Source organism: Diadema antillarum, unplaced genomic scaffold (genome assembly GCF_040938485.1).
Source record: "Diadema antillarum isolate AM-2024a unplaced genomic scaffold, OU_Dant_1.0 seq00000908_RagTag, whole genome shotgun sequence".
Lineage (NCBI taxonomy): Eukaryota > Metazoa > Echinodermata > Echinoidea > Diadematoida > Diadematidae > Diadema > Diadema antillarum.
The window spans coordinates 340,001-364,254 of NW_027271765.1; the positions used below are offsets into that span (position 1 = coordinate 340,001).

At 37.4% G+C, this 24,254-nt stretch overlaps 1 protein-coding gene across 1 annotated transcript in view; it reads left to right on the forward strand.

The window, feature by feature from the left end:
* The window catches only part of LOC139741167 (cytoplasmic dynein 2 intermediate chain 1-like), a 37,574-nt gene extending 20,028 nt beyond the window's left edge, over nt 1-17,546 (forward strand). The window contains exons 15-29 of the mRNA XM_071651760.1: nt 535-587; nt 1,847-1,876; nt 3,125-3,204; nt 4,330-4,405; nt 5,674-5,887; nt 6,871-6,935; nt 7,990-8,041; nt 8,751-8,817; nt 10,843-10,930; nt 12,282-12,348; nt 12,849-12,907; nt 13,305-13,350; nt 14,967-15,144; nt 16,742-16,814; nt 17,433-17,546. Of these exons, the coding sequence (XP_071507861.1) occupies nt 535-587; nt 1,847-1,876; nt 3,125-3,204; nt 4,330-4,405; nt 5,674-5,887; nt 6,871-6,935; nt 7,990-8,041; nt 8,751-8,817; nt 10,843-10,930; nt 12,282-12,348; nt 12,849-12,907; nt 13,305-13,350; nt 14,967-15,144; nt 16,742-16,814; nt 17,433-17,546 (1,262 nt within the window). The remainder of the gene's footprint in view (nt 1-534; nt 588-1,846; nt 1,877-3,124; nt 3,205-4,329; nt 4,406-5,673; nt 5,888-6,870; nt 6,936-7,989; nt 8,042-8,750; nt 8,818-10,842; nt 10,931-12,281; nt 12,349-12,848; nt 12,908-13,304; nt 13,351-14,966; nt 15,145-16,741; nt 16,815-17,432) is intronic.
* The last annotated feature ends 6,708 nt before the right edge of the window (nt 17,547-24,254 follow it).

The following is a 24,254-nucleotide window of genomic DNA, read 5'->3' on the forward strand; positions in this document are numbered from 1 at the left end:
CAGGTATTGAGGAGACAAGCAGTAAATATGTGAGTGTACTATTTGTAAGGCTTTGATTGCAAAACCTTGTGGGAAGTTTTGCTCTGAGTCTGGGCATATGCTTTTTTTATGCCAATGTCAAAGTAAGGATCAAATTAGGTGGAAATAATGAATTTTTGAAATCAGAATCACAACCTCAATTGAGCAGAATAAAACGAGTGATGGCCACACAATGCTAGCTCTGTTATGATATTGCATCAGATATGCCAGTAATTTATATTGAAAAAAAAAAACAGTTGCAGGGTTTTGTAGCCATCGCTGGTAATACTTGGAAAAGATAATATATACTCAACCTGGGACAACTGAAAATGTCATTTGTGTTCATTCAAAAAAAAAAAATGATGTTGTAGACTACAAATGTACATGTATATTCTGCCTGTATAGGCGACCCTTTGCATAACCCAGGTTAAGATCTGGGAATTTTGTGTGTTACATTCAGTGCATGTCTACCCCTCTTGTTCATATTCTCACATCTTTGTTCACGTTTCTGTGCAGTTGATATGATTACAAGGTTTTGTGTTGTTTCTGCATGCAAGCATGAGCATGAAGTAGTATTGTGGATGCTCATTTCTATGTTTTCCTCTGATGGTATTGTATGTCTCCTTTATGCTAATCTCCTTGGACACTCACCCAAAGTTTCCCAGCTCTCTTAACCCCCCCCCCCCCCATCCATTATTTGTTTGGCATGAGGCTGTTTGAACGCAATCTTCAAAAGGTAAAACATAGTTCTCAAAAGGGCTTAAAATTCATCTTCTTCCATTTGGAATTTACTTGTAATGTGTTTTGTAGAAAAGGCCTACCACAAAATTTGTCTGGCTGACACGATTTGCCAGGATAATGCGTTGTTTTGGAAGATTTTGAGATCAAAAGTGTGAAATGATTTTAGATTGGAGTACAAGAGTAGTGGGAGGGTACATAGAATGTAATATGTGATTATCGATTGTGCCCTAGCAGTAGTATTTCCCCAACAACCTGTTTGTGCGATTCACTCTTTCATGGAGGAATGGTTGGATACAGCAGTGAACCGAATTGTAGATCAGCGATAATCAATTATAAAACTTAGCATATCAACTGCAATCGGAAATGTTCTCAGATTGCAATACTGTCAGGATACTTTTTGGCTGATATTTTGTATTGTCGTCATTTATACCCATCTGAAATTGTGTTATCACAGCAGTATTTCACACATTTCTTAAGTAGATCCATCCATTTTGGAGCAAAAATCAACAGCCTTTTGTATTCAGTGAATGGAAACTATGTTTTACCTTTAACTCCATAGTGTCATTATCCTTTTCAAGCATGTTTCCCCCTTGGCATGACGAGCTTGGAATGTCTTATTCCTCCCTGTACAAAATGCATACCAATTTTAATATAGTTTTGTGTCTTTCTGATCATGGCAACCCTTGTAATGCATGAATGTACCTTGAATAGGTGCCATGGAACATTTCTCAGCATGTCCAATATAAACTCACTACACTATCTCTCACATGTATCAGTTGACCTCCACATTTGTTTTTTGTTTTTTTGTTTTTAGTATTGACTGGAATTTTACTAGGTGTTATGAATTCCTTTCATTCTCCTGCCTGTTTGTTTTTTATTTTCCTGTATTTCACACTCTGAATTTATCATTTCTTGTGCCAGATTGTAATTTTTTCACACACAGAATTCTTAAGTCCTTTCAATCACTGGTTTCATTTATATGTAACCTTCGATGTGTTGTGCCATTACTAACATGTGTGATCACCTCCAACCGCACCATGTGATCAATGACCCGGCCTTGACCTTTGTGCTGTGTGTGTGCGCACAGGAGGACCGTAGCTCTGACGACATGGACTGGGTGAGTTGTCGGAGTTGCCTCGTCAAAATGCTCTCCCCAAAATACGTCGGTGACATACTGGCGTTTCTTTTTCCTTAATGAGAAATGCAAAGCCAATGATGAACCTATCTTGTAGAATATTGTGACATATTGCATCCAAATTTAATCCACATGTTTTTAACTTGATAAAGGGTGTAGTATTCTGGGGGGCATTTATGAAGCATTTTGTCATATATTTTTTTCTGAAACACTGTTATAAGCCACTGCAATTCTTACATCTGATATGGGTGAGAGCAAATTTGTGCGACAAATTTGCCAGACAAAACGCTTCATGAAATGCCCCCTGGATATTACATTTACAGTATATCACACTTTTATTTTACTCCCAGACAGTGACAAAATCAAATGTATCGCCTAGTTGTAGAAGCATTTGTACTTTTCAGTGTGTCTTCAAGAATGCAAAGCATTAATATCTACAGTCATTTTCCATACATGCATGTTGTAACCTTGTGGATTTTGAAGGTAGTGAAAGTTCTGTTCTCTTCATTTTTCTGTTCAATTCCACATGCGTGATCACCACCTTGTTACATCTGTGAATTGAAAAAGGGCGGCCCCATGAGGCCGCAAACCCTTCAATTCAAGTGCAATTTTCAGTGTGTTTGTTGATCATACCAATCATCATTCAGTTTGATTTTCGTTTTGTAAACAAGAGTACTTGTCAAAACAGAGATAATTTACTGCATCAGTCTGTTCCCCGCATGACCATGACTTATTAACATGCTCTGAATGATGCGATAGTATGCTCTTGACAGACATTTTTATTTGTGCATGACAGTCTTCTGAAGATGGCAGTCGGAGCAAGCATGCATGCGTTGGGTTGGAGTGTGTACATGTAGGTTTACCAAACCCATGCATGTTCAGCATGTGTTAATGGTTGCTGACATAATTTCGTGTGTGCATGGATAGTAGCCATTCATGACCGTGTGATACACATGTAGTAACCAAAAACTTTTTACTGTTGAAAATGCCAAGTACCCAAACTTGATGCAAAGCTCAATATTGCATGCAATTTACTCTGAAATTTGGGAACTGTTTTCTGTGCAAACAGTGGAGCTAGTATGGAGAAAAATGAGAAGCTGCAAGATGCCAAATTTTGAAAGCAAACCCAAGTGTTCTCAACAAATTAAAAAGAGAAAACGGTTGCAAAATGCTTTTCCTCATTACTTTCATTCTGTCATGTAATTTTCCTCGTGTTTTGAAAACATGTAGAAAGTTGTGGAAAAGGCTGGATTGACCAACAGAGGACTCATGTGTGTTTGGAACATCAACGAACCGTCCAGACCTCAGAAGTAAGTCTTAGATTACAGACCCAATCACTATTGACTTGTAGTTAAAAGATAAGAGCAAAGATTATTATATAGTTGATCATGAGGAGATGATGAGATAGAAATAAACATAGTGCAGTATTTTAGCACCATTTCAGAAAGACCCGTTCTGGGGATTATGGGAAGGGCACTTTGGGTACTTCAACAAAGGTGCATTTTGATTGTGGTAATGCATGTAATACATTTTATATAATGCCACTAAGAAAAAAAAAGAGAAAAAAAAAGAAAAAATAAAAGGTTATAACAATTAAAGACACAATTTGATAGGGCCAGTTTCAATACCGTTTAGAAAGATGAGAATTTCTTCTGCAAAGATGCTCCAATAAATTTGCTCCATTTGTCTTGTTGTAATGCCGTTATTGGTTACATGTGATGCCACATGACAGAAAAGGCATAGGGCGTATCTGGCCAAGTCCACTACTGTTCAGGAAAATGAGAATTACTTTGCAACAATTCTCCAATAATGCCATCCTCATGATTGAACAAATTTTGAAGTGGAGATGGATTTACAGATGTTAGCAAGTGCAGCAAGATGATGATAACACATGTACTTATTGGTGGTCAGATTTAAGCTCTTGTCAGCTGGATATTTCGAAGCCACGCCTTCCAACATCCATCTAAAAAGACCAAACTGCCCTACAGTGTAGATCAGGCAATAATTGTGTCAATGATCTTATAATTATGTCATACAAGTAATCATTCATATTACACCTAGGCTGAATGTATTTTTACATGTGCAATGTTAAATTTCATACATTTTCTTTTTTCAATAAGTGCTGGTTAGTCAGGTGTTGTGTATGATCCATAATTTAGTGTTTTATGCACATTGGGCATGTGTAATAAAAGTAATACCCTTGATTGTATCAGGACGTCATTATTTTTTTTTTTAAACCAACAAATGGCCAAAAAAATAGAGTGATTAATCTGCATTTACTAATGGAAACAGAAATAATCATGTTGTAATAACTTTTGGCAACATACTGTGACTGTCATCATTATGAGAATTTAATAATGTGATATTTAATGCACACTTTTTTTTTTCGTTTTCTTTTTTTTTTTTACATTCCATTATCTTACAATCCTTCCCAGGATATTGGTGCTGAAGTCTGTACCGATGACCTGCACTTTCAGCCCCTCCAAGGCAACCATGGCATTCTGTGGAACGGTAGGTTCCCTAAAAATTCTCCTTGCTTTGTGTATGGATGGTTTTTGCCTCCCATTAGGTTTAGGTGCTTGTTTTTATAGGCTTGGCTGGCCTGGAATTGTAACCATTTCTTTTTATTTCTATACATACATTGTAAATTAATTAATGGTGTCAGTTTTATCACAATATGCAAATCACAGCCACTTACTTGCATCTGCCTAAAAGATTTAAACAGTTGTTTTAATTACGAGAAGTCATTAATCCTTTTGACAGTAGACAGGAAGTGGCCCATTGTCGTAAAATTGTACATTTTTTGTTCATTTTTCTTACTAATTTACAGGTATATTTTCTTTGAAGCATATAGTTCAAGTATTCTGAGCAGGAAATCACATGCTATATATATATACGACATTTATATTGTGGTGTTTCCAGTTTTGCAAAGTTTGTGAGTTCACTGATTGATGTTAACAAGATTAGCAACTCACAAAAGAAAAATGCAAAGAAATGAAGTTCAAAGTTGTGAAATCACTTGATCTCCTCTTGAAGAGGGATAGTACCACTTGTCATTCAACCACTGTGGTTCTTGTTCATGAATTCATCTATTCACATACATTGTCTCTCATAAGATATCATATGCTTGTGAAATATATGGCAAGTAGCAAATACAGTATCTCATAGTAATGTCTACCAATATTTTATGTCTATTGATATGCCTGTGCACGTACAGTCAAACCTGCCTGTGGCAGCCACCCAAGGGAGGCAAACAGAGTGACCATTATAGACAGGTGGCCACTATTGGCAGGTTCTCTGTTCATGTTTCATATACATTGAACAATGCCATTTATATTGATCGCAATATTGCACCCCACAGCATGAATACAGCAAGAAGCAAGCTTTCCATGAGTGCATTTCTCTGCTTGAATGATCAGTGCACTTTTAGCCATATGTACGTAACTGGTACCGCTGCAAAGCAGAAAAAAACATGTTGAATTATCAACTTGACTGTGGATCTGTATGGGTCTGTGGCTACTATACACAAAAGTTGTATTCTACTGTGGGAAACGAAATTGGTGGCTGCTGGCAGCATAGACAGGTGGCCACTGTACACAGGGTCTAGCTTTGACATGGCTTTTCTCTTGGGGAGACTTTTCAGTGGCCGTATACAGCAGGTGGTCTCTAGGACAGGTGTGACTGTATGTGTGCGTGCACGTTTGCATGTTTGTATGTATATCATCATGTAAGAAACAAGTGCTCACAAGTTCAACAATTTGCTTTTTTTGCTACGTCAGTTGGATGGGTCCATCTGCGTGTGGGACCTGAGGGAACCCTCCAACATGCACCAGAAGTGCGAATTTGGCTGGGGTCACATGATCGTGCGGGTGCCGACGTACAGCACGGAGTCCGGCTCGCTGGAAGAGAGCCACCACAGTCCGGTGGTGGCCATGCAGCCCATCGTCAGCGCGGAGGATGCCAACACTGCAACCAGCAAGCCAAGCAGTAGCGGTAAACTCCCCCGTTTTTTTATTCTCTTCTTCTTTTTTTCTTCACGAAAATGTGAGAAATTGATTGGTCCTTAGAGGAAGGTACTAAAAATGTTATTGCTATGTCATTCAAAGATTCAGATAAGTTTAGTATGTTTTTGTGGTATTTAGTACATTTTTATATACCCAATAAGACAATGTTTCTCTTAAAAGAGAAGAAATGTACTTTTTGTTCTTGTTGTCTCTTATTCTTCCTTCTTCATCCTCTGTTGTTTTCAACAGGATATTGTTTGTTTAACTTAAAGTGGAAAACTTTTAATTTCTCTTGCACAAATGATTTTATAAGTAGTCAAAACTTGCTCTGTGATAAACATAACATGATAAGTTGTCATTTTGTAACCCCAGAATAGTTTTTTTGATGTTACAATGTGTTGAGAGGAAATATCTACAATATGGTGTCTGAATGGTGTATTTTGAAAAATTAATGTTTTCTTTTTGGATGTCATTCCTGTGGACATGCACAATTATGAACACATCACACTCACTGCAGATATTACATGACAAAAATCATTAATATCATAGATATCTGTTTTACAGGACTTTTAAAAACAAATCCAGAAGGTGATAACAAAATGTCCTTGTCAACGGAGTTTTCTTGCTTAAATCTTTCCTGTTTAATCTTACATATCTTGATTGATGTGGTCGTTTTTTTTCTTTGTGTTTTCCTCATAAAAGAGTAAATCACAAGTAGGGGTTTGCCATGTAGCTCTAAATGATTTCTCTGAAAAACAAAAATTAAGAAAAATTAAAAATTTTCTGAATTATGTCAGTACTTTGGAAAAATGTGTGCAGCTTTTGAATTACAGTGGGAATTCACCTTTGTTCTTTGCATATGACAACTATGCCATATTCATCTATATCAATCAAACTATAGGCAGAATGAGTACTCCTTGGTAACCTCTTTAGATTTATTAAAGTCTGTGATCCTCTCCTTATTTTCTCTAGATGATTCTGTAGGTCTCTCCTTTCAACTCGTCACAGTTGACGAAAAGGGAACCATCAGTTTCTGGGTGAGTTTTCTCCTCGTCAGTGGAGATGGTGGTTTCTTCAGCAAAATCTTTTTGTCATAATTCTCTTCTCTCTCAGCCACTGTGTATGACTTGTTTAAAGAAAACACAATTCTAAAAAAACTGTTGCGATTTAATTCCAGTTTGGACATGTTGGAGCACCTGGGCATATAAAGCGGATAAAGCTATTGAGTTATAGACTGAAAGTCATGGGTTTGATTCCTGCCCAGTGCATTTATTTGTGAACTAGACAGTTTACCAGCACTGTTCCTTTTTACCCAGGTGTGTACAGTAAAAGTGAAAATTTTGTGCATTTTGTGCAGCATGAAGCTATTGCAAAAATAAATTTTAGTCTTTGAATTTTTTTGCCTGCTATATATGATATTAATTTATATTTTTGATATCACCCGGGAACAGGGTAAGGTCAGGAAAAATATGTTGCACAGAATTGTCATGAATAATTTGGCAAGCACTGGTAATTGACTCTTGACCATGTGTTGACTAATGACTAATACACCTTTGCATTATCTTAGCTAAAACTGATTGAAAACGTACAGCTTTGATGAATAATTTTTCATGCCACACAAATGAATGACATATATAGGCACAGCTAGATGTATTATAAAAGATTCCAGTCATTCCCTTGTATGTATTTCTTATGTGCAGAGATTCAACTTTGGAATTTTTTTTTTTTAAACAAGTGCCAAAATAATCAAATGAATTAAATGTGTGTGGTATCAGTGATCTGCTCACCAAATCTCCCATATTCTGCAGTAGTTCACGGAAATGATCTCTTTATGTCACAAAGGTATAACATCTCCTCAATGTGTGAATTACATTCGCCTGTCGAGAGGAATGTAACAAGCAAATACACATGTATGTACTTCACCCTTTCTCTGTTGTGTTCTTTGGACAGTGTGTAAGCACACAAAGGGTTCATTCCTTTTTGGAACCACCCTACTTCATAAATGCGAATATTGGTAGCCTTGTTTCAAGAAACATTACTCTTGGACTCTTCCTCCTTCCTTTTCTTTTCTTTTTTCTTTTTCATCGATAGGTTGTGCTAGAAATAGACAAACCTGATGAAGCCGGTTCAGAATACGATCTAGGTGAGAATCTCTTTTAACATATTCTCATTACAAGTTTTGGGACCAACAAAGCACTTGAGACAAAATAAGAATTACACAGTATCGCAATGTGTATATTCTTCTTGTAACTGTAAGAAATTGCAAGCGTGCCTTGGCAACATGTTTCATAATCAGTTATTTGATTTGTGGTATATTGCAATTTTCAAACAATATACTGTACAGAGTCAGGTTCCATTCTTTAGAATTGTTTTTATAGATTTTATTTGATTTTAGCAGAATATTTGTGTATATGCATTGCTCTGTACATGTATGTGTGTGTCTTTACAATAGATGCACTCATTTAAAAAAAAAATGTCTTTTTACAAATTACTCATATATACAATTAAGAATTGTAAAGCCATTTCAGAATGGTATTAGTGAGAGTGCTAGAAGGAATTAAATTTAAACATTGGTAGGAGAAATTGCTGTTGCAATGTACCATCTACAAAGTAGTCATTGTCATGTAGATACAGTTCAAATTCGCGTGCTTCTCCTTTATACAGTAATGCAACATTACGTGACTTTGTGCTTCGAGACTTGTGATTTGATTCTTGTGAAAAGTTCTTCTTGTGAAAACTGTGGAGTAAAATGAATATTGTCTTGCTCTCCTGCGATGTAACACCCGATGATTCGGCATGTATTTGTTGGATATCTCTGCTTTTTAATAAATGTTTTCCTGTGTTTGATGTAGGTCTCGTACCAGGTGGAAAGATTAAGCTGATCAAGAGTTCATCTATTCAACTTCCAGTACCGTCCAGGTGAGAATAAAATCCTTGCAAGAGAATATTAAGTAGAGCCTGTAGAGGGGTGAAGGTTGAGGTTTGAATTTTCTTCAATTTGTCTCCCTCTAACAAATGAAATTTGTTAGATTGCAACTGCTGATTTGTAATTTTACAAACATGTCGGAAAAAGGGAACCGTGGGACTCAAACCTGTCATCTACTGCCGGCAACCAGGGATAGCCTGGTGGTAGTGTCGCTGCCCGGAAAGCAATAGATGACAGGTTCGAGTCCCGTGGTTCCCTTTTTCCGACATGTTTGTTAAATTACAGATCAGTTGCAATCTTCCAAATTTCATTTGTTAGAAGGAGACAAACTGAAGAAAATTCAGACCTTGATATAAACCTTGTTGGGTTGTCATGTATGCTTTTAGCACCATTAGATTTGATGCAAAATTTCTGTGCACATATCAAGTCATAGGGCTATAATAAAGGTGTATTGCTTATTTAGTGTTGATTTTTATGTACATTGTATATTCTATCAACAGAACCCCCCCCCCTGAAAATTGTGTGAATTTTAGTCAAGCAGATCATATATTATGTGTTGAGCTCCCACTTGCTGCTTTGAATGTGTATTACATTCCTATCTTCTTTAAGCAGACCTACTCATTTCTAATAAAGATAAAGAAGAATGTCTAAACATGTTGCATCTCCAATACTTTGATTGCCTGTAGACTTAAATGCAGAGTGTAGGCAGTGTTTCACACATGCAACATTCCTCATCATTTTGTCTTTCTTGAAACTGAAGGCATTGGCAGTACAGTGTATCTTCAGCCTCATACTGTCACGGAGAGCTTTTTATCTCATGAGTATTTGATTTCTTTTCATAAAGTTTTGTATCATCGTAACAAAAGCGTCAAACAACCACATCAACCTTTGCCACTGACGCTTACACTTTTTACACTTACACCTCTTAGTGTGCTCGTATTAGTATGTTATCTGACTGATGACAATAATACGAGGGGCGACTGAAAAGTTTTGAGCCTAACATAGAAAGGATTAAGATATGAAGGCCAAATTTGGTCCATAAAGTCTTCATTATATCTTAATCCTACCAACCAAATTTCTTGGTCGCAACAATTTTTATCCCTATTTTACAGGTTCTTGAACTTTCTGTATCAGGTGATTCATAAAAAATGGACAAAATGATCACAAAAGGGGTCTTGTTTCACCAGGACAATGCTCTAGCGCATTCATCAGCGGTTGCAATGGCAACCATTCATGACTGTGGGTTCCAACTAGTTCCGCACCCACCGTATTCACCATATCTAGCCCCATCGGACTTCCACCTCTTTCCAAACCTCAAAAAAGATTTGGCTGGACAACACTTTACCACTGATGAGGAGGTCATTGATTCTGTTGACTCCTACCTGGAGGACCAACCAAAGAACTTCTACTGCAGCGGCATAGAGGCACTACGTCACCGCTGGAGGAAGTGTGTGGACTCACAAGGGGACTATGTAGAAAAATAGAGCAATAAAGTACTTCTGCCTCTTACCATCTCTTGAAGGCTCAAAACTTTTCAGTCACCCCTCGTATACACAAACACTCAACAGATCCTGGTGTACTCTATAGTGTGTTATCTGTGCTTCCATTACATGGCTATGACTCATGAGTTAAGGCTCGTTTACACCAAGTACGGTATGGGCAATGGGCCGGGTTTTTGGTATTGTGCGCCAAAAGGAACCATGTCTGGTTCTGTTACAATATCACTTCCCCCCTAATAATCTTGTTACAAAATTAATCTTGCACTGTTGATTTTGTTGCTCTTGATTTTGACATAAGAATAACATTTTGGGGCATTTTTGTACTGAATTTCTTATTCTTTTTTAACAGAATCAGACATGGTTCCTTATGGTGCACCATAGCAAAAACCCGGCCCATTGCCCGTACCACGCTCGGTGTAAACATGTCCTTATGCAGTCTTCTGTGGATTTTTTGTTTGTTTTTGTTCTGTTTTGTTTTGAGTGTTTTGTCTCATTTTTTTCTGTTTTCTGTCGCTCCAGGGAGCTGGGGCCAGTGTATCGTTTGAAGGTCACTGACATGCAGCTGGAGCCGTCCAATCCCAACCACTTTTACGTCACCACGGATGCTGTGAGTACTTCACATAGTCAATGGCCTCTTTTCCCCAAAAAACCATGTTCCATCTTTGACACAATTTTGAAAGGCAGCCATTTGATTGGAATTTGATGTAGACTATTCTGCATTTTGTCAAATTTGATATGCTAAACCTGGAAATGACCCCTGACATTTTCAAAAAGAAAGCTGGGACAAGGAACTAATTCTGCAACACGACATAGTTTAGGAACAGAGCCACATGTCATAAAAAGTTGATATGAAAACAACTCTTGGCTGGAATGGCAGTTGTCCACGTAATGACAAGAATCCAGCTTCCTGATTTCACTGTTGCTTTGGGAAGTTGCCATTCCAGCAAGAGTTGCTGACCTAATATCTTTCATGAAATGGGCCCAGCACTTGCTGGCTTTATGTTATTCTTCGCGTCACCGCAATATTTGAATACAAGATATCAGGGACATGTTTTACACAGTTGAGATAATGTGTTCATGGGCAGTATTTCTATCACCTTGATTTGCAGACCTTGAATGAATGACTTCCTTCAAGCATTTCCTGCGCCTTAATCGATCCAATTAAAAAAAAAAGCAATGTGCTGTCATACACTAACCTGAATTTTAATATCAGACACACCACTTTTGGATATTACCTCATTTATAAGCAGAGATAAGAAAATGAGTTAGACTTACATCTTTCCTGGGTTTTTGAGAGAGGTATTGTCATGTAATTGTTGAAGTCACAGGATGTTGATGGATCTTAAAATGTCTTCCCGATTTTGTGGTCTGAGTCTGATGCAAGTCACCAATATATGTGCACACCAGAGAACTGAGAATTATTCAAATTCATGAAATTCTTCCGTCGAGATGTTTTTCATTGCAACTGATTGACAAATTGTCCTACATCGACATAAATAAGCACTGAATTGATCAGTGTTTTAGTAGTAGCCATGATAAATAAACAAATCATGGACGTACACTTTACGTACTCAAGCAGGATTCAAACCTATGACCTCCTGATCAAGTACGTGCACCCATGTTTTTTATCATGGCTACTACTAAAACACTGATCAATTCAGTGCTTAATTATGTCAATGTAGGGCAACTTGTCAATCAGTTGCAATGAACTGAGAATTATTCTATATAAAGGACACATAGCAATATCTGCTCTTTTTATATCACACCTCATGTTTCTCCTCCAAAGAGAGATTTTTGTCTCATCTTTATATATCTATTATTTAAAGTCATTGACTGTGTAGAAACATTGCTATACACGTACAGGCATGGTGTTTGGTGAGAATTACATCACATTTATGAGGCATGTCACATAAGAATACACCTCAGAGCAAGCTTCTTTCTGTAATTCTTTCTCACAGGGTTGTGTAATCCATGGAGCAAGAAACACGGAGAGGGTGTCCCCCAAATACTTTTGGGTGGATGAAGGTGAGTGCCCCCCCCCCCCAGAAAACAACAAGGAAACAAAACAAAAAATGTAAAAGGAAAGTAAAACAAAGCAGAGCAATATGATGCATATGGTTTGTTGTGTCTTTCTTTTCATGCTTAGATTGAGGTTTGGTATGAGTGCACACTCTTATGCCATACAAAGCAATTCAGTGAGCGAACATCCGTCAGATGCCACTGATGTTTTTAGTGTCGATGTAGGGCATCATAGCTATTTCAGCAATGCCGAGGTTAGCTTTTTGTTTGCATCGATTTAGTTTTACATGCTTCTGTTTTTGGTTCTTGAGAATTTTTATTATATTTAGCCCCATGGACATAAAGGTAAATGTTCAACGAGACATCTATTCATGTAATGCTTCTTCCCTGTTGTCTGTGTATCCCACATCATCTTATGTGACAAAGGTGACATCTGTGCAGGAATTCATTGTAGTTTGAAAAGTGTGATGTAATGCATGGTTCTTTCATTGATTTTGTCCTTGCAGGTGTTCCCACTGGGGTCAAGTGTATAGACTTTTCACCCTTCAACCTGCCATGTTTTCTGGTAAGACTTGTTTGGCAGTAGTTACTCATGACACTGTTCCTTACATCTTTTTTTTTCCTCACTTGATTCACTGTGAGTGTTGTGATTGCACAACTGGTTAAAACATAAGCTTTTTGATAATCATGTTTAACTCTATACTAGCTGTGTCCCGCACTGCAGCCATTATTCCGTAATTGTTTTATGAAATAGAGCTTAAATGAACAGTTGTACAAGCACAGTAATTATGACAGGAAAACAATGCAAACATAATATGATCACACTTTTATGAGTAATAGCGATAAATCACAAAATAAACTTTGTGGTAGAATCATCTGTGTATTGGGACAGGATGGTAGAGTCTTGCTCTTTGTGTTTCTAGCGTTTAATGACTCCTCGTTATTCTCCTCTTCATCATTAGATCGCTTGCAGCGACGGAACTGTGCAACTCTTCAGCACGTCCAAAGGTGAAAGTCTCCCTCGATTGCTGGATCAGTGTCGTCATTTTTGTTGTGTTTTGTATTCTTTTGTTGTTGTCGTTTCTACATGTCCCTTAGAAAAAAAAGAAAGAAAAAGAGAATTTTATACACTCTCTGACAATGGAAGCACTAAATCAGTGTGCAAGCATCGTTGATAATTATTCAAATTCATTAAATTCTTTCGTCAAGATGCTTTCATGATTTTATCATGGCTGCTACTAAAACACTGATCAATTCAGTGCTTGTTTACGTCGATATAGGGCAATTTGTCAGTAAGTTGCAATGAAACGTCTCGACTAAAGACTTTCATGAATTTGAATAATTACGCAGTACCCACTGCATGCTGTAAGGATTAGAATCAACACTTGCTGTCGGGCGGAAGCTTGATGGTCTAGTGGAGATGACGCCCGTCCGGAGATCAGGAGGTCGTAGGTTCGAATCCTGCTCGAGTATGTACGCCCATGATTTTTTATCATGGCTACTACTAAAACACTGATCAATTCAGTGCTTGTTTGCGTTGATGTAGGGCAATTTGTCAATCAGTTGCATCAGTGATAAGTTTATCAGTGGATCAGCACTCACAATTCTTGGCTCAGATTGACTGGTTTAATGTGGGAATTTAGATAAATGTACTTTGAGTGCAATAGCCTTTTATGATTATTATCTCAGTGCATGAAGTGATAAATGCCATCTTTCTGTGGACTCTGTGATTGATGAGCCAAAGGGAAAACAAAACTATAAAATTTCACAAGTTTTCTCAAAAAATGATATCTGTTATCATAATGCATAATGGAGATGGTGTCATCTCTTTGCAAGTCTCTAGTCTTCACATCAAATTATTGTGAAAACAGAATTGTTATTATTTGGCAATCCTAGCCATGTGCTCAGGTGTGTGTGTGTGTGTGTGTGTTTGTGTGTGTGTTTCTTTTTTTAAAAGTAATTATAAACTGTACATATGCGCCATATATTTTGCAGGATTTTTATATTTTTCTGGATTTTGCAAGTTGGGTGCTAATCTCAAATTTAGAAACACACAGAAATTTGATACTGTGATCCCAGCATGAATGTGATGTACACTCATGAATTTCTCCCTTCATTGATATACTTCACTTGGCCATAGGGGAATTTGACCACTTGCGAAACTGTTGGGAAGTCCACATTTGCAAAAAAAAAAAAAAAAAAAAAAAGATAAATAAATAAAAGATAGACTTGCTAGGTATATGGTGTATACAGTATCAAAGAAAATGTATGTGTTATGTCTATGTAATTTGTAGTAGCACAATGACGTGTTCTCTGATGACTGTTTCTGTAGCGAGCTTCTTAAGTGTATTCAAGAATGACTGTTTAATCACACATCTTTTGTTTGTTTGTGTGTGTCTGTGTTTGTTTGATACAGAAATAGTCTTGGAACAATATATTAACCCGTTGAGGACGGACTGAATTTGCTACAACATTTTTTTCCCATAGACATCAGCCTGAGTGTACTCGGGACTCGTCCTCAACGGGTTAAATGAGACAGAGTACTTAAGATACATGTTCAAGGTTGTATATCCTTATCTAATGTAAAGTTTTTGGTGACTTGTGTTTCCTATATGTGGGACTAGGCTCTCCTCTTCTGAGCTGGCCCAATGCCACCCAAGGCATGGAGATCGTTGCCATCTCTTGGTCCAGGTCTAGGCCTTCTGTCTTCTACGTGGTGGATGTCACGTCCAAGGTCTACGTGTGGGAGCTGTTGGAGAGCGACGGGGGCCCCATCAAGGTGGAGCAGTTCTCACGCGGCAAGTACGTACCATGTTTTTCTATTTTCGCACGAAACACAACAGTTTATGACTCGTAAACTGTCAGGTATTGGTCGAGGTATTTACAGACTTTTCCATCGCACAGTAATACTTAGATGCCTAGAGTATCTTAACAGGAAATAATTTACCCAACAAGCTGCCTTAACACTTTCATAACCAAGGGCCTGTTTCATAAAGATTGAGTGTAAGTTGCAGTCACAATCTGCTGAAAGTTACACTTGATTTTTCTTGTAATCAAGCATAAGTGTCTTTATGAAACAGGACTTATGCTCAATATTGAACTTACGCTCGATTCAATGAGTTACACTCAATAAATCCAGCGTGTAAGATCAATCGGAACTCTTTATGAAACGGGCCCCACATGTGATGAATCCTGCATGAGAGGTCAATAAGATGTGAACGAAATAGTAGTTGTGAAAGGGTTTAGACAGTAGGAAGCAACTGTGTCACAACAGAACTGAAGTGGTTTGTGTAGACTTTCACAGTCTTTGCAATTGTAATTGTGTCCTTACATAGCTATTGCAGACACTTATCACTTGAAACAGCCACTTGATTGAAGTCTTGTAAGCTTAGGCTTGTGGTGCTCTTAGACAATCATGAATTCAACAAAACTTGTGTTACTCCTATCCACTGATATGACAATTAATACCACTGTTTTTGTGTTTATAGAGGAATGTTGTCAGTTATTCTTGCCAAAATGCCACGTTGCATCTTTTGTTGCATATGTTATGCCATTTGTCAGTTGAACATACAGTGTTCTCACAGATATACAGTATAGAATGGGGCAGTACATTAATTCTAAAATTAAGACAGAAACCGAGGCAGCCACAAGCAAAGCCGTTTTGATATTTGCAAATGATGATCTTGACTGAAATACCTGTAGTCTTGACACAGCATCACCACGCTGTATTGAATCCAAAGTGTAGTTGTAATATAGAATAATTTGTGGCTGGAAATAAGTTGTCCTTAAGTAGGATCAGTTCTTATATCAAGGAAAAGAGATGTATTTCATTAATAGCCATGAGGTTATCTATCAAAGGAAAGAAAATTATTTGATAAACCAGTGAAAAACAGAACGTTATATGTTTGTGTTACAGTAATATTGCAGAGAGGAAAAACATACCTTTTTTGCTCACTTCACCTAACTTTCTCTCCCTTTGATTCTTGTCCACTGTTCCCCTCACACATATGCATCAATTTATCTATCTATTTATCTATCCATCCATCCATCTATCTATCCATCTATCTATCTATCTATCTATCTATCTATTTATCTATCTATCTATTTATCTATCTATATATCTATCTATCTATCTATCTATCTATCTATCCATCTATCTATCTATTTATCTATCTATCTATCTATTTATCTATCTATCTATCTATCTATCTATCTATCTATCTATTTTTCTGGCTATCTGTATATCTATCCATCTCTATCAATCTATTTGTCTATATCTGTCTATCTGTCTATCTACATATATCTATCTGTCTGTCTACCTATTCATCTAACCATATCTGTATACTCTCACTGTATGTCTGTCTGTTTGTCTGTCTGTCTTCTATCAAACATCTGCCAGGCTGACGACGCTTGCTGTTGCCAACGATCATGCAGCCACTGGCTGGGGTATGGCAGGCAGAAAACCCGAGCTGGTGAGTTTCCTTTGGCAGCTGGAGCTGTTCAATCAGACTGCTAAATCATGTGGCTAGTTTTTTGCCGAAATCTAAACTGTGTTGTGGAGGTGATGCCGTCCCGAGGCAAATTTGAAAGAAACTCTTGACATATTACAATCAACAACAACAACACCACTATGGTGTTGGTATTTACTTCGACGTTCACAGATCTTTAATATATTACTCCGTCACAGCACATTTGACAAATGCTGAGATTGCAGACAAAATAAGGGCAAGAAGAATGTATTTAATCCAATGATTGATGTACAGTGCATGTTTGACAGTCTCTCTAGATGTAACAATGTGCAACGTAAAAAAGACCAGAGTTCTTTTCCAGTGGCACACAGAACTGGAGATAATGTCCTCAAAATGTTGGGAATGACTTGATTGCTGTTGTTCATAGAAGCCAACCAAGCCTCTTGTGCTGTCTCATTCTGATGGGACAAATGAAGCCTTACTGTCCCATTGGTGATGTCCGCCAAATTACTCTACAGTCTTCAGATCATGCAAAGAATCTTGATTTGGTCACACTGTAACTATGGCAACTCTCAATGTTTAAATTCTTTTGTTGTTATATTTTGTGATCATCATCTACAGGCCATCACAGACAGCATGGGATCGCTGGACATTCATCGCATCAACTCGAGATTCTCCACGGCAGACGCCAGTGAGCTGGACTCTTTCACAACCTATGTGGAGCAGCTTATATGAAAAAAAATGGGCTCCCTCTTGTGCCGCTGGCTTTTCTCTAGCACCAAAGGAGGGATCAATGCAAATACTTATGTCAACCAAATGTACCTAGAAAATGGCTTTTTGCATCTTAGGGTAGCAAGATGGGGTATCGTCAAAATCTGTGGTCTGATCTTAGTACGGTTACATCATAGCAGCAACATCGATGGCAGTGTGAAATATTTCTTGTCCGTAGCATGCAATGCCGAGGTCACCCACACAGCGACATGGAATTGTCATACAAGTGAGCAGCCATGAATACAGGCACTGTGTGAAATGACCCAATGTGTCATGAATGTGCAATGGTTTCTTGTGTGCTGTCAACACAAGTAAAGCATGTGTCATCACATGAGGCCCATAAGACTTTTCGACCTTTACACATTACCCAATTTTTTTTTTGTTTTTGTATGGGAGTCTTATACCCCTTTCAGTAACTCGAGCATTTTTGGCCAGCTCATGTCCCGAACTAAATTGGCCCATGGCAAGCAGTAAAAATTGCATTCAGCAACTATAGCAGAACAGAGCTACTTTTACGATGACCCAGTTATGAACTTGGCCACGTAAGGGATAATTACCATGGTAACTGAATGTGCGCTCCAGCGCGGAGGCACGGCAAGGTTATTGTGACCTTTGATTTGCAAGGAATTTTGGCCCAAGCCTGGCGTTGCTACTGTTCATAAACTCTTCGATCGGCCCTCACCTGGTACTAGGCTGCAGCAGTGCCAAAATAGTTCGCGCCTGGCGCGGGCCACTTTGGCCCAACCCATTCATAACTCAAAATTTTATGACTTAGCTTGGGCCTGGCCTGAGCCAGGAGGGTTACTGAAAGGGGTATTATAGTTGTAGTAGGAGTTGTCCTCTGTATTTGCATTTCATTGTCAAGTTTTTAAGTTTTGTGACTCATCGTGAAATGTTCAGTAATCACAGTTGAGATGGTGCACGTCTGTAGGCACTCACTTACAGCATTGCATACTGCAACTCCATTAGGGGTCCTGAAACTATTAGAATGAAAGTGAGCTACCAGGCGTAACATGTATGGCTGAAACAGAGCGGCGTAACAACTCTGATATTTATATGCACATCTGAAGTGCATATAAAGTAAATATTTGATGTATTCATGCATGGATATCCTGCCCAATATTGGCACAAAAATGGGGCGGGGAATTCCATAATCAATACTACCAATCATGACATTGGTAGTAATGATGGTGTCTCTTTTTTGTGTTTTTCTTTCTAATTGTCTCACTTCAATTCATATTAGATGAATACTTGAAATTGGCTGCCTCCGATAGTATTTCTTAGCGTTGGCAGGTGCAACCTTGAAAGTCTTGTGCTTGACTTTCCGAACAAATTTTGGCCAAGTTCTTGAGCCATCTACCTGGCAGGGCTGGAGGCATAGTTTGAACTCTAATATGTGTCAGAGAAGTTCTGCTATAATGTATGTTCTAATATTAACATTCCAGTTGTACAGGACAGAATACTGTTTATTTATTGAATATCCAAAAGGAACCAATAGGGTGAAAATTAAAGCAAGTTGGTGCCATATGTTTAGAATTTGATGTAAAAATTATAAGTAAGCTGCACAGTTTTAGGGTTATATATTGTATGTGTCAACCCATTAAGCTTAATTTCACAAGCATTTGACAGTGTACAGGCATGAAGCTCAATGCTGTTAAATTTAATTCCACTTGGTTTTTTTTATATAAATGTATAAGACGAGAAGGAAAGAACCAAGAATATTTTCTTTAAAAAAGAAACAAATATAAATATCAAAAGATTTGTGTAAAAAGAAAGAAGTGTACAGACATACTTCAAGGAATCACACACAGACTGTTATTCATTTTAATATTTCTAAAAATCTTATTGATGGTCAAATTTTAAAAGTCTCTGTGTGCAGTGTAACACTATTATCATGCAGTTTTACAAGTATCCGGTCGTGAGATGAGATCCATGTTAGGGTTACTCATCTGCTGCTGCTCCTTGTAATACTGTGATGGTCTCTGACAATAATCGCAATTACCATGGCAACAGCCCATGAGCTATCAGGATTTTGTTCTTATATTTGTTGCTATGATTGTAGTTGAGTTTACTGCAAGTGGCTATCACCAGAAATACATTTCTTTGCAACAGTACAGCCATTCATATGTAAGCCCCCCCCCCCCAAAAAAAAAAAGTGCATATAATAGTGAAGGTACAATCAGTTGTGGTTTGAATTATTTGTTATAAAGTGGCAACAGATCTGTGAAACCCATGAATGACCTGCTAGTAAGGCACGTGAGTAGCTTTTGAAAACAATGCTGTTACCCTTTGAGAATGTGTCAAAGGACATTAAGAAAAAAAGTTGTATTTCTTTGCCATAGCGTGTATTTTCTAAAATTTGGAATGTACACACAGATATTAAACCTTCTTTGACAAATATATTATGCTCCAGCCTGTTTTAGACCTACCTGTAAGATGACTTCTGTAGATTTCAAGTAGCCACTTTATTGCGTCAAGATTCACTGTGCTGCTCTGGAGCTAGGGTTACATACCCTTATTCACAACAGAGGACTAGAGGGTATATTCACAGCTGTTATTAAAGCTCGTACTACTACTTTATCAGAACCATTGCCCAGGATATGCACATTACAATTTATGGGTTGTACTAAAGAAGTTGTGAATCGTAGTGGTTAGTGGTGTGTCCTTTGTGATTTGTTTTGTCCAGTGTCTCATTTTGTGGGTATTCCATGAAGTGTATGGCCATGTTGCAGACTCTTTACCAGTCCTACAGATTTGTTAGGTTATAATATATCTTATCTTTTATGTACCACACTTGTTAAAGAATTCAATTATGAAGGGCATGGCTGGCTTTTATTAACGATGACTCTGAATGCTATTGAGCTTGTCCTCTCAGCCTCTTCATCACGATTTCTGGTGAAGTTTGGTCGACAACCATTTCCACCGAAGAGAACAACGTTGTTTGGCTTCAAGACAGTATTTCCTTTGCTAGCAAGGAAAAACAAAACTTGAGACAGATTGCGAGAAAGAAACATTGTACCGATATGACTATCACTTGATACTGATATGACTGTCACCCGATGTACATTGCATCTCAGGCAAGATTGCAAAGTCTTTAGAGTATGAAGGCCAGGGTTAAGCTGAATTGTTCATCGCCTTGTGTTGTCTTGTCCTCAGGTGTGTATCTATGTTTGTTCACCTCACTTTGGTCTTACCAAATGCAGTGACAAAAAAAAATATTGTTGCAAAAATGCTCTTAATTTGTGTCAAACCTTGTACAATCATTTGTATAGTTGTGAAACAGATTACAAAAAGAAATTGTATTGCAAATACTTTTAATACTAACCAGAGTTGTACAGTGTACTATAACTCAAGAAAATATGTGTACATGTGTGATATTAGACGTGAAATGGGGGCATATTTTTCCTATCAAAGTAGTAAAGCAGCTGGAAATTAATAGTGATTTCCTTGTCCATTTTCAAAATGGTGTATGTGATGATTGTGATACAAATGTATGGGAGGCCAACTTTCCTATTTGTTCTGATGGTCATGCATTTTAAACACTTGAAACATGTTTTGTTGTATTCGCAGCAGATCATGCACGAGGATGGGAAATGCAAAGGGAATTTCTGAAAGGCACTTGGCATTATGAAACTTAGAAATGAACGACAGTTACTTCAGTTCAGCCCCTTTAACAACATGGGCAGGTTATGCTGGCTCTCCCATTCCTTTGTGCCATTCAAAAGCAAAGGTTGGTTTGGAGTTTTTTTTCTAGCCCGACTGCATTTTCAGACTGGAATTATCATTTGTTCATAGAATGGACAAAGGGGCAGGTGTTTTTGTGTAATGGGCCAAGTTTATTCACAGTGAGTGCTCCCTTTCAAACCAACTTTTTTGTCAAAATACTCTCTTCTAAAGAATAGCAACATTTTCTGTTCAAGGGCAAGGACATCATTTCTGTGGAATGTTTGCAATGCAGAATTCTAGCTGAATTTAAAAAAAAAAATCTCTCCGAGTTTTTGTATACTGGTCTGGCCTGTTTTCTTTGGTGTGCATGAATTGTTTCTACAAATGTATTTCCTACACAAACTCAGAAATGATGAGAACTGCAGTTTTGTCTCATTCTTTTTTTACAGAAACTGCAAAAAACAACAACAACAACAACAACAACAAAACACCACTGAAAAAGAAAACAGCATGTAAAATTCCCAACACAGCAAAGCTAACACACAATTCCAGTCATCAAACATGCTTTTAGAAATGGTTTATTTCTCTTGGTACTTTTTAGTACATGTACATTTCATTGCATTTTACAGCATAGATACAATAGAATCATTTTTCACTTTACTCTTCTGAATATATAGCATACAACATAAATGCAACAACAAAAACATGCTGAGATAGTGCATGCTTCTAAGGAATAATACCATTCCTACACCACCACAAGTATGCTATAAAAAACACAACATCTTTACAGCTCCATGAGCTTGGGTGAACGGATACGACAATAGGATTGCCATCGGCTTGAAATAAAATGAACAAAAATTTCTTTTATCATAATTGTACCTCACTTTACATTCAGCATATTGTTTCCTACTTAGCTGCAATGGGGGGAAAAACTACCAAAGTGATGAAATTGCAATACAAATGTACCATAGAGAGCGAAAACCCTCCAGTAAATAATTTGGATTTGCCTACAAGAAATTAAATAGAGAGAAGCCTCCTCGTAACAAGCTGCTTGGGACAAATGAAACTTCCTCTTCAACTAGTAGTACATGTACCTTGTTATATCAAGGATAAAAAAGAAGAATATAAAAGTAATCGGACTTGCAAAAGTACCCCATTATATCAGTATCATGTTATATTAGGGATAAAAACTAAAGAACATAAAAAGAATGGGAATTGCAAAATTAGCTTGTTATATCAAATATCTTGTTATTCAGGGATGAAAACAAAATATAACTAGAAATGTCGCTATGGCGACTGGTATGCCTCCGCCATAATGCATGATTCTCCTAATAGGTCTAGATAGTACATGTGGACAATATGTGATTACATTTTCACAAAATTGGCAAAATATTAGAATGACAAGTTTGTCACAAATGTGTTGAATATCCACCTTCCCTGACCTAGGTTTAGTTGGATGAATAGGAGAGCATGTATTTGGGGATTTAAGGACTTTAACTTGACTTTGACCCATTCATACATTTATGTATTGAGTAATTTTCAAGGTATATGCAATTTCTGTATTGAATAGTAAATTGTTACCATTTTCATCTGGCCTTTGACCCTAAAACTCATAAGATAATCACTGTCAGGCAGAACATGCATACAAGTAGTAAGTTTCAAGATAACTTGAGCCACTTCCAAGACATGGAGGAAAAAGTTAGTTCAGCACTTTCACTTGATCTTCGACCTTTTGACCTTTGAGGAAAAAGAAAAGAAAAAGAAAAAGAAAAACTTTCCAGAGAATTTTTATTAGGTTACACATGCATACACCAAGTGTAAAAAAAAATAATCCTGCTGGCATTGCATAAACATGAGGGAAATAGTAAAATTTTGAAGTGTTACACTTGACCTTTGCCCCCTGACCTTTGACCCCATGAATCCTACATTCTCTAGATAATCACTGCCAGTCAGTACATATGCTATGTTCCATAAAGATACCTTGAACAATTTCCAAGGTATGGAGAAAAAAAATGAAATTTAGATATCTTCACTTGACCTTTGACCTTTGACCTCATGACCTAAACTTTCTCCAGAGAATCTTAACTGAGTAATACATGTACACACTAAGTTTCAAGAAAATATATTCAGGCATTTCATAGATATGGTGGAAATAGTGACATTTTAAGTATTTGACCTTGACCTTTTGACCTTTGACCTTGAGCATGTGCACCCAAAAGTTGATAGGCACAACTTCACCCCCCAATACACATACATGCCAAGTTTCATTAGGATACCTCAACAGGTTTTGATAGTTACCTTGTCCACAAAATTCATTACGGACGGACGGACGGACGGACAGACGGACAACCCGAAAACATAATGCCTCCGGCACCACTCCGTGGCGGAGGCATAAAAAAAGGAATGGGTCCTGCATAAGTACCTCGTTATATTGAGGTACACATTCAAACATATACATGTATCTCCATGTCTTTATCTCTATAGCATGTATCCAATTCCTTAAAATCGTTTCTTAAAAACCTTGACTTTGATTATATAGTCTACTTCTTCTATTTTCCCCCTTTTTTTAAACACCATTTTGCATCAGAGGGAGCGATGTTTCATGTGACTGAACATAATGAGCACACTTAGTAATGTCAACATTTCAGGGGTGCTTTCACAGGACAGTTACTTTATTGCAACTTCTTTGAATTAGTTGTCAATTGTCACAAGTTTGACTCAATGTGAGAATGTGATGGCTGAATAAATAAATGCACTGCGCCTAATCTTGATCAAATTTCCACAGAACATTATAAGATTTTTCTCTCTATTATGATTTTAACAATTTGCAGATCTGTAGTATGCAAAACACATTGATATATTCATTCTTCATGCATATTGTGTTAGAATCAAGAGTACATGTGTACAATAAACAAATTTATGCCATAATCATAAATAATTACAAAGCATGGTCAGGAAAGATGCCAATGTGCAAGTACAGATATTAAACAAAATTAAATCTTTATT